Here is a 10,870-nt window from a genome sequence, read left to right on the forward strand (position 1 = left end):
CACCCAGTACTACAAGTTCTCTAGTCTCAAAACATAAAAATACTAAAAATATTCCGGTCGGAAAAAAAACTCATCTCAACTGTCTTTCTCATTTCATTTCCCTCTGCTAGTGCTCGTCTACACGCTTTCCAAGCTTTGAAAACCTTCATCCAAAAATCCCAAAAAGCAAATCAATCAGGTAAAATCTTTTCCACACTTTCTCTTTTCCTTAAAATTCTATCTAGTATTAGTCATAGCCTAACTATTTCTATAAAAAAATTAGTATTTTGAATAGTTAAAGTGAAAGAAGAAATGGGATCTGGAAACGAGGTTGTGGAAATCGATAGCTTGGAGAGAGGTTTGTTGTTGTCAACTCCTACTAGTTCTCAGATTCATGTGGGAGCCGAAGCCGAAGCTGAAGAGGAAACGGTGTTGTACGCGGCGTCGTTTGAGGAGATGGAAGAGAATTACGTGAAGTACCAGACGGCTCAGTGGGTTCTGTACTCGGTGCTTATGATACTGGCTTGGGGAATCGGATTGTTCATGCTTCTTTATGTTCCAGTTCGCAGATACATACTCCGCAAAGACATTCGCTCCAGAAAGCTCTTTCTCACTCCGAATTCCATTGTTTACAAGGTAATTTCACAACCCCGTGTCTTGCTTTTTTTTTTTTTTTTTTTTTTTAAATTGTTGGGATCATTGCAAATTAATTAATGTTAGCAAAAGGAGCTTCATAGGAGAATTGGGTCATCTAAATTAAGAGTATTTTAAGTGAATCATGATTGGTTGAATTGTCATGTAATGGATAAATGGAATTTTTCTCCAAACTGCTTTTTTCATTGGGAGGAGCTTATTTTCATTGGTATTTTGGGCTTGAAAAATAAACTGGGTAAAAGTATAATTGTACCTATAAAATGTAAAAGCTTTAAAAAAAATTGCACATAAGCTGAATAAACTGGAAAAAAAGCTCTAGCGAACAAGGTTTTATTGGGTATCACTTGTCAAAGTTGTTGTGCTGAGTTCTTTTGATGAACTTTTGAGTAGTTCATCGTTTTTTTTATTGGATGTGCCAACATGTTGGTCTTTGTTTGTCAAACGAAGTTAGTAATTCATGAATTGTTCATTCTTCTCGGGTGGAATTAAGGTAATGGTTTTGATGCTATTTGGACTCAAGAATGAATGATCCCAGTGGATAATACTTTGTTTTCTCTAGCTTAGATTACGAGGCGAGTGCCATTTCCGTGCTTCGGAGTGTTGAATGCCAATGTATTGACCTTTGTTTGTCAAATATAGAGTTAGTGACTTGTGAATTGATCATTCTTCTCAGGTGGAATTAAGATAATAGTTTTGATGCTATTTGGAATCAAGAATGAATGATTCAAGTGGATAATACTTTGTTTTCTCTAGCTTAGGTTACGAAGCCAGTGCCATTTCCATGCTTTGGAGTGTTGAAGAAAGAGAAGCATGTCTTGTTGCCTTCAGTTTCTGACCTTGTAATTGAACAAGGTAAAGTGTTTGCATTGTTCTTTTGCATTATTCCATAACTTATTAATATTCTTTTGCTGACTGTTTCTATCAGTCAAGCTCTTTAAGTAGGATTATGTAATGGCTAATTGCTATGTAGTTGCCCAAAACAAAAACAAGTAATGATCGATGAGGACTGATTTTCCAGCTCAAGGTTGAGTGTACATCGGAATAATTGAAGTACAAGAGCTTTACATTTTGTAGCCTTATAAAGCTTACATTTTGTTGACTTTGACCTAGTAGTTGTTAAAATTGGGTCTGATAGAACCTGGATGCTCAAGTAAAAAGTCCACTGTTAATTATGTTTTTAAATTTCAAATTTTTGTTTTGCCCAAAACTCCATCAAAAGTCTGATTCCTAAATTTGAACAAAAATGTATAATTGCAACTACATACAATATGTGGATACATATTTCAATTTTTAACTGTATGGTCTCCCATTAACTCAATCCTAGTAATATTTAGGGTTCTTTTTTGTTATTTTCAGGATATATGCAATCCCTCTTTGGTGTCTACTCTCTTAGAATTGAAAATGTTGGTGTAAGAAGGCCCCCGAGTGATGATGTTCAAATACAGGGTATTGCAAATCCACGTGCTTTCAGGAAGGTAGTCTTTATTTCAAATCTCATTTGTCTGGTGACTTCTGGTTGATAGATTTGAATTCCTTTATATCCTTTGATGCACTTTTCAGGCTGTTCTAATGCGTCTTGCAAATATGAGAAGTGAGGGTTTCTCTCGACAAGTTTCCACAATTGAAGATGTTCCAAATTTTAGAGTAAGTCACTCATTGTATTCTTGGTTCTGCCAACATACTATTAGAAAAGCATTAACCAGTGTCGTCTTTAATTCTATTCTGGTTAATATGTTCAATTATGTTACTTTTGTTATTCTTGGATGGGACAAGGTGTGTGCACCTTTGAAAAACGGTGGGTTAGGAGTAAGAAAATTAACTACTTTTGACAAAGCCTTACTAGGAAAGTGGTTATGGCGGTATGGGATTGAGGAGACAAGGCTTTGGAGAAGGGTTGTAGCTCTCAAGTTTGGGGAAGAATGGGGCGGATGGACTTCCAAGCTAGGTAGAGGGGTTCATGGGAGTGGCTTGTGGAGAAGTATCCGTATGGGATGGGAGGATTTTAGCAAGAATATTCGCTTTGAGGTAGGGGTGGGAGATAGAGTGAAGCTTCATTTTTCCTTGGAAAGGTGTTTGGAAGGTTAAGGCTCCGCGGCGTGTTTCCTTCTTTGTGTGGACTGCTATATGGGATAGGATCCTTACAGGTGACAATTTGAGGGGTAGAGGGATGGATTTTGTCGACCGGTGTATCTTGTGCCGTAGTAATGGGGAGACGGTGGATCATTTGTTACTACATTGTGGTAAGGTTTATCGGTTGTGGAGTTTGGTGTTTAGATCTTTTGGGTTTTCTGGTTCTTGCCAAGATCAGTTGCAGATACTCTATTTGGTTGGTGGAATTGGCCTGGAAAGCATTTGTCTAGCATTTGGAATTTAACTCCTTTATGCTTGATGTGGTGTCTTTGGAGGGAGCGAAATAGGAGGACATTTGAGGACATGGAGAGTTTGGATGACCAGTTTTTGACTTTTTTCAGTGGCTCTTTGTTTGACTGGTCTAGGGTTTGGGGACTCACCTCTAGTGATTCTTTCCCTATGTTCCTTAGCTCTCTCCTGTGTATTTAGTATCTTTTCCTTTCTTTTTCTTTTTCCTCTTCCTTTTCCCTTTGTATTTTTCTCTCTGCCTTATGTTTTTCTGCATAAGGTAGTTTTCTTCAATATATATCTTTTTATTTATCAAAAAAAAAAAAAGATTATGGCATTTTAGTAATGAACCAGAAACACTGTAGGGAAATAAAAAGGCTAACTAAGCCCTCTTATTGATTGTACTTTTTGAACTTTGTCTTCTTGAAGTCCCTTCTCTCACCTCCTGTTTCCTTATGTTATGTCCCACTTTTGTCAACAGCTGGTTTCCCCATCAAAATCTCTCAGGCATGATTCCATTCCACAATCTGGGGACCTAATACTACTACAAAAACTAGAGGAGATTGGAAGTTCTGTGAAGGTAGAAAACTAATGCAAAGATTATTCACGCTATAAGTTGGCTATGCTTTTTTTTCTTATCATATGTATATGTGTCTCGTATCTACTGCAGAGAGTTCAAACTTTAATTGAGGAGCAACAGTGTCAAACATCAGAACCTGTAGATTGAGGTATGTGGACTCATAATGCACACTAAAATGACTATTACTGGCTTGTGGAAAATGCTTTATTGTACAGTTCTTTTACACACAGATGCTGAAGCCTTTTAATAATGAACTTAATGAACATGTATGTCGCATCAACTCTAGTCTACCAAGAGTAACTGATGGTGAACTTCTAAATGCATCACAATTTCGCAAATCCTAGTTTCTTGCATCTGCTTTAACTCACCTTTCATAGCTGGGGCATTCCAATGAATGGACAGTCTCTAGGATTGGTAATCCATGCAGTGCACAGTTTTCAGAACCCTAAGCATCCAACATGTGTGTTTTGTGTGTGTGAGTGTCTGTTTTTAATAAGTTATATTCACGTGGGTAGTGGGCTTTGACTAACATTGTCTGTTGACTGAGTGGTTCATCCTGATGCTTTGGAAAATGAAATTTGGCTAGTAAATAAAAGATTTAGCAGCTTCGGCAAGCTAAGTTTATGCAACACTAGGTTTTGGCTGTTCAGATTCTGATGTTATAGAGGTATATATTTGCAGTTTTAGTATTGTGCACCTTGACAAAAAGAAAAGGTATAAAATACCCAGTACTCCATTACCTTTGTTTACACACTGTAGCGATGTGCATTATTCTTATCATGTTTCTTGAATGCATTCTCATAATTGTTTTATTTTTTGCTTTTGTTAATTTGTTATGTTGGCATACCAGCTGTTAATCCAAAATGGGAAACATTAGAAAACCAAAGTCCGAAGTTGACATAGTTCTTGATCTGCAATGCAGGCTAGCTACAAAGTTATACATATTATCGTATCGTGCCTTTTAAACTGAGAACCAACTTTTGGTATTTACTGTCTGAGCTGCCATTTTAAGGAGTGATATTTAAGATACTACAGAGCTAAATTACAATTGAATTCTATTTGTTTCCATGTGTATGTTGGTGGGCAAGGTGTGCAATTGTTGGTCATTTCATTTAGTTTGTAAAAAAACATGTGACAGGCAGAAAAGTTTACGTTTTCCATGTATACATCTTGATTATCCCTCTCCAGTCTCTATGTTCTGTTGTTATAAGGTGTAACTAATTCTTTGTATCATGTATACTTGTTACAAACCCCTGTAGATTGTCTTCAACTTTTCATGTCTGATTTTGATGTTCTGTATTTTGTTGCATTCAATTCTACCGATCGAAAGGAATGTTGCAGCAATTATTTTTCTAGCTCGTGTTCAGTTAGTTTTCCAAAGATATAATAAGCTTGCCTTCATTACTAAAGATATTCTACAATCTCATCTCTCGTATTGTGAAGTGATAATTAAAGTATCATCGTTGTTTAGCATCCAAATAAATCAGAAAGGTACGTGAATGTTGAAGCACCTAGCCTCTGTAATGTCAAGAGTTTTTACGCGTATGTGATTTTTCTTGCCAATTTTACAACTTGGAGTGGTGGCACTGTATTATATTATACTAGCATTGGAACCTACTTATTTGTAAATAAAATAATTTTATAAAATCTTAAATTGATTAAGAAACTACAACATTGCATGATTTGAACAAAGGAGAAGAGAAAAAGAAATAGAAGAAGAGCTCATACCTTTACTCAGCTTTAAAAAGAAGAAGAAGGAAAAAAAAAAATATATATATATATATATATATTTATATTTATTGAAGTTTACACTACTTTTATAGTGTTTAAAAGTTTGAATTTGTGCTAAAACACAAGAGTTTGTTTAGATCCCAAATTTTAAATTACGGCTAGATTGTTTTTATTCTAATTTATCTAAGTGCAGAATAAGAGTAAATAAAGTGCAATTACCGCCGGATCTACTCTAGTGAATACACATAAGCAATAAACAATAAAAATAAAACACAAGAGTAAGGGAAGAGAGATTCAACCACAAGATAATACCAAGACGTGTTATTGAAGAGAAAATCGAAGAATTTGGCGAAAAAATCTCTCCGCAATCCTCCAAATCGAAATCAATCTACTAAAGAATAAAGTTGAAGTACACGAATAACAAAAGACCCTCTAAGTCTAGTGTATCTCATGTACTTGAGCCCTCCAAACTCCTACTACTAACTGATTTTTTGGAGCCTTGTCTTCTCTAACTCTCTGGATTTCGCAATATGCTCGATTGCATCCGCCAAACCTCACCGGCTTCTTTTTACAAATCTCCAAAACTTCTCAAGTTTGAAAACACTCTACACTCTGAAAATGTGTGGGTTGTATTTGGGTACAAATCTCCTCTCAAGATATGACAATGGGAGAGGGAAGGATAAAAGACTACAATGATTTCTCACTAAGGATGAGTAGCTCTATCTCTAAAAGATGGGTGAGTTGTGTTGTAGAAAACCTATTTAGGGTTTTTCTCTCTGAATGGCCTCCTATACTTTTGTGGGTAATGAGGGTATACATAGTATGGGTGAAGGGTAAGAAAGTCACACTTAAAATCCTCCAAGCAGAGAGTCTCGCATGTATCTCGCATGCTGGCCCTTTTCACGAGATACTCAAGAAACTGACAACCTGGCACAACTCTTCAACTTCCCGCATATGCTTCTTATGTGGCCCTTTCGTGGGTAGGCTTCTTGTGAGACACTCACGAAATCTACTTGTTCATCCAATACATGCTCGATTTTTCACTAACTTAATAGTAAACCCAATACAATAAAATCCTACAAAATATAAGGAACAAAATTAAAGTAATTACAATACTTTTTGTCATGAAATAAAGTCAACATAAAATATAGTTGTAAATCACAACTTTACAATCTCCCCATTTGGCTATTCCGTGACAAAACACCCTATAACAGACTCTAGACTTAAACGTGAATTTGGGAACAATAGCTAAACTCACTCACTCCTAAATCTAAAACTTGTGATGAACTTGGAACAAAATACTTGTAACCTAAAACACTTGCACAAAACGCATTAGACTCTCAAGGTAAATTAAGTAATAAAATTATAAGTATAATGTAATAAGTATAAAGCGATTAAGTAAACATATTGTGAAACATATAAGCAACTTGATCAAACACAAAATAGTCATATAGAAATAACTACAATGATCATATAGCAAAGCAAATAATCATCCGAACATGCAACCAAAAAAGCACAATAATATAAGGATGTATGCATGTCCAACACACTTAAAAGCACCATAAAGCAAACAAGAAAACAAGCATGATATAAAACACAAAACATAAGGAAGTATGTATGTCCAACACATAAGCATGATGCGATGAAAGTAACAAAGCATAGATACTAAATATAACTCAAAGCACCATAAAGCAAACAAGAAAACAAGCATAATATAAAACAAAACACAAGGTTTTCTTATAAAAGATGTCTTTCCCCCCTTGGTATATGCATCTCCACTATGGCTTTCTCCCCCTATGAATGTGCACGAGATAGAATTTCTCCTCTTGAGAATGTGCACATGAGTTATATAGAAATGACGAAACACTTAAGTATACTCTCTAGTATACTCTCCCCTTTTTTGTCACGAATAAACAAATTAATCAAGAGGAAGGAGGGAAAGAAAAGAAGATGTGAACAAGGGTAATGATGCATGAGGGGTGCAAGATGAATGAGAAAATGAAACTCAAACAAAAGACAAAAACATTTTAAAAAATGCTATGAAGCATAAAGTAAACATGACATGCTAAGGATAATAGAATAAGGTATAGACCAAGGCATGACAAGGATACAAGAACATGCTATATGTATTAAAAAGTCTAAAGAGACTTAATTAGCATGAGTGAATGCAAAACATGTGGATTGATAGAGTATGTGCATCAATGGTGCATCTAGTGTGCATGTGAGATGTATGACCAATGCATGAGCAGGCACTCATGGGGCAAAGTGTGTAAACCACACAACCAATGATCAAAACATGATAAACATGAATAATTAAGGTGATCCCCAAAAATTGGTACTCGTTGGAGTAAAAAATAACGAGAAAATATCATTTAGACATTTTATCAAACACTTAGAGTGCACACACTACACATATAGGTTAAACAATGTATGAACATATGAGAATCTTGCCTAAATTTATGTTATTTTTGCTATAAGGGGCCAACATCCAAAGCAAATAATCATTTAAAACAAAACCCAATAAAAAAAATTGACAAAAATTAAGTTTTCCAACCCCCATTTGAGAAATTCTCAACTATGAACATAAAACCCCTAAAAACATAATCTAAGGATCAAAATTAATAAAAAGAGTTAAAGATTACCTTAGAGATGTTAATGAAATGTTAAACAGTTGAATTTAGTTGGGTTTTGATGTAGAAACATAAAAAAATGGGTTTGGGAGAAGATGGGAGAAGTTTAAAACAAATGTCCTACGAAATACCCTTTAAAAAGCTAATCTGGAAATTTTCGCTAATAACAGAGAATTTTTGCGGGTAACTCATTGGTAAACCCTTCTTGCGAAACACTCTGTCCAAACTTCGTGACTGAGCTTACTTGCGAAATGACTCATGAAAACACCCAGAAAACATGTTTTTCACACAAAATCAACTTGAAAAATTTTGAAAAACATGGGTGATACAAATCACTTTCAAAAGAAAATAAAAAGAACAAATTTTCTTTTGATTTGATCCACATATGGTTGAGCACACACACATTAAATTTGAATATGTACAAACACACAAATGAAATAGGTATTCATTGAACATTAAACTTGTGTGTTGTGTGTGTGAATCAAGTACGAACTAGTCCATAGTCTAGTATGAAGTTTCAATGATCAATTCAATCAAGTCATACATAACTAGTACGAGTAAAGTGACTTATCTCATTTGTAGAAATGAACATATATGACCCTTTACTAATGTGTTTACAATTAATTAAAAGCTTTTCATTTGACTTCCATTTTTTTCATACTTTTGATCAAATACAACTCAAATTTTTGAGAAGCGATGCCATAAACATTTTGATAGAACTTTGACAATTGAGCCTTTGGCTTAGGTACCATACATTTTAATACATATTTGCTCCACATTTTCCTAGTCAAATTAGTTTTCAAAGCAAGACTTTTTCAGCTCTTTTCTCCCTTTTAGAGATGGACATTTGTAGAGCTCTTTGAAAAAGGAAAAGAATTGTGTGAGGAGATATATAGGCACAAGTCTACACATATATCAAGATCAAGCAAGACTATTGACCAATCATTCATGACAAGTTTGAAGATCTATTTACAACAATCAAAATGTAGATTTCTAGATTTCTAGATGTCGTTCATGATTAACCTTATAAATTTGGAGATAAATTATTAATGTTTGAGTTTGAGTTTAAGTTGGACTTGCTAGAGAGATAGAGTTTCATTCCTTATTAAGTTTTGATTAAACAAAAATAATTTTGTTTTAAAAAAATGATAATGATGAGTTTAGAAAAAATGTTAATGATGAGTTTGAGTTTGAGTTTGAGTTTAAGTTAGACTTGTTAGAGAGATAGAGTTTCACTCATTGTTAAGTTCGGACTAAACAAAAATAATTTTATTTAAAAGAAAATGATAATGATGTGGCAAGCTCTGGAGTGGTCAATAAAAATTCAAGGCTTCAGTTATATATATATATATATATATATATATAGGAGCTTGGAATGCCATCTAGCAATCATAGTATGATGGAGAAAAGCGATATTTTGACTAACTTCTATTAAAACAAGATATTCTTGACCTTTTGCTTTCATTAGCTTTCTTCCTGGGACAATAAGTTTAGCCATTCTTATCTCAAATGAGTCTGGTAGGATTGTTCTTCTTCAAACAAAGGAACAAACTCTTCTTTATGATCCAACTCCCCCTTTAAAATGGTCTTGAGCCCTAGCACCACCCTTATTATATGTGAAAATTTCTCTAGAATCCTGAGGTTCTATCTTACACTCACCCCCTATCCTACTATAATGATGAGTTTTAAAAAAATGATAATGATGAGTTTGAATTTAAGTTGGACTTGTTAGAGAGATAGAGTTTCAATCCTTGTTAAGTTTGGACTAAACAAAAATAATTTTATTTAAAAAAAAAAATAATGATGTGGCGAGCTCTAGAGATGTCAATAAAAAGTCAAGGCTTCGGTTATATATATATATACTAGTCGCTAACCCGTGCGATGCACGGGAAAGTTATTGGGTATGAAGGTTTAACATTCTGAATTATTTAATAAATGTATGAAAGACAAATTTAAAAAACAAATTATTCAATATTTCTAATTAATCATGATGAACCACAACAATAGCAAATATGTTAACCCATCCAACAACAAAACTACAACTCATAAGCTTAAATTATATCCAAACACAAACAAACAAACAAACAAAAAGTCTCATATTAATACAAAGAGAGAAACAAAACAAAAGGCTAAATGTAAATTAAAATTATAAAACATTAATAGTGGTCGTTGTAAACCACAAAACATATACACGGCTATTTACAAATAAAATCACTACTATCTAAAGAACAGTTAAAAGAGATAGCACTATTAACAAAATAAACAATCAATACTTAATATAAAATAATATAAATGATAAAATAAACAATCAATATTAAATATAAAATAATATAAATGATAAAATAAATAATGCAAGGGCAAAAAGTTAACACTTGATGGACGTGTGGCAGAGGCATATAAAGTTGAATTTGAAAGCTTCACAGGCTGGCTTGGTCAGGCAAAGACACACAAAACAAAATAAGGTTGAGAAGACAAAAGAGCGAAAGGAAAAAGAAACAAAGCAAAAAGAAAGGAGCTTGAGCAAAAAAGAAAGAAAGGAGTCTTGGCGAAGAAGATGGAGGTGACAGCAACTATCTGGTATCGACTTCCGCTTTTCTCTATGGGTTTTTTTTTTTTTTTGTGGATATTATTTAAATGATCTGAGTTTTGGGTTTTGGGGGAAGGAGATTGTAGCGTGAGAATGTCAAAAGAATAATTCAAATGTTAAAATATTGAGGTTTATATTGCTTTTATAGTGTTCATAGTGGGTGTTTTGAGGGGGAGACGATTTTGAGAAAGAAGATGTCTGTTGGTGGGTATGGTGGGTTTTCAGATGCGATGCGATGATGCTTTGCTGTTGGCTTGCCGTGGGTCTGATTGGCTTGCCGTGGGTTTGATTGAAGAGGAGCTGGGAGGAGCTGGAAGAGAAGGCATAGTATCGTGAAAGGGAAAGCGTGAA

The 10,870-nt window shown here is 34.3% G+C and overlaps 1 protein-coding gene across 2 annotated transcripts; it reads left to right on the top strand.

Annotated features, from left to right (window-relative positions):
• On the top strand, positions 1 to 4,880 carry LOC115969611. Of its 2 annotated transcripts, none has more exons than XM_031089299.1 (8): positions 1 to 178; positions 263 to 615; positions 1,392 to 1,485; positions 1,990 to 2,108; positions 2,194 to 2,277; positions 3,473 to 3,571; positions 3,662 to 3,719; positions 4,494 to 4,880. In XM_031089299.1, exons 2-7 carry the CDS (start codon positions 292 to 294, stop codon positions 3,716 to 3,718), a joined length of 777 nt encoding a protein of 258 aa, XP_030945159.1. In that variant the 5' UTR covers positions 1 to 178; positions 263 to 291; the 3' UTR covers position 3,719; positions 4,494 to 4,880. The 2 variants fall into 2 exon arrangements, with proteins under 2 accessions (XP_030945159.1, XP_030945160.1); XM_031089300.1 differs by having other exon boundaries at positions 4,422 to 4,495.
• The last annotated feature ends 5,990 nt before the right edge of the window (positions 4,881 to 10,870 follow it).

This window comes from Quercus lobata, chromosome 11 (assembly GCF_001633185.2).
Source record: "Quercus lobata isolate SW786 chromosome 11, ValleyOak3.0 Primary Assembly, whole genome shotgun sequence".
Taxonomy (NCBI): Eukaryota; Viridiplantae; Streptophyta; class Magnoliopsida; order Fagales; family Fagaceae; genus Quercus; species Quercus lobata.

What these genes read in the sequence shown, in the direction of transcription:
- LOC115969611 (XM_031089299.1), top strand. Translation starts at nt 292, where the DNA reads ATGGGATCTGGAAACGAGGTTGTGGAAATCGATAGCTTGGAGAGAGGT. An exon ending in ATCCACGTGCTTTCAGGAAG is followed by an intron (nt 2,109 to 2,193) that starts GTAGTCTTTATT and finishes TGCACTTTTCAG; the next exon opens with GCTGTTCTAATGCGTCTTGC. An exon ending in AGATTGGAAGTTCTGTGAAG is followed by an intron (nt 3,572 to 3,661) that starts GTAGAAAACTAA and finishes TATCTACTGCAG; the next exon opens with AGAGTTCAAACTTTAATTGA.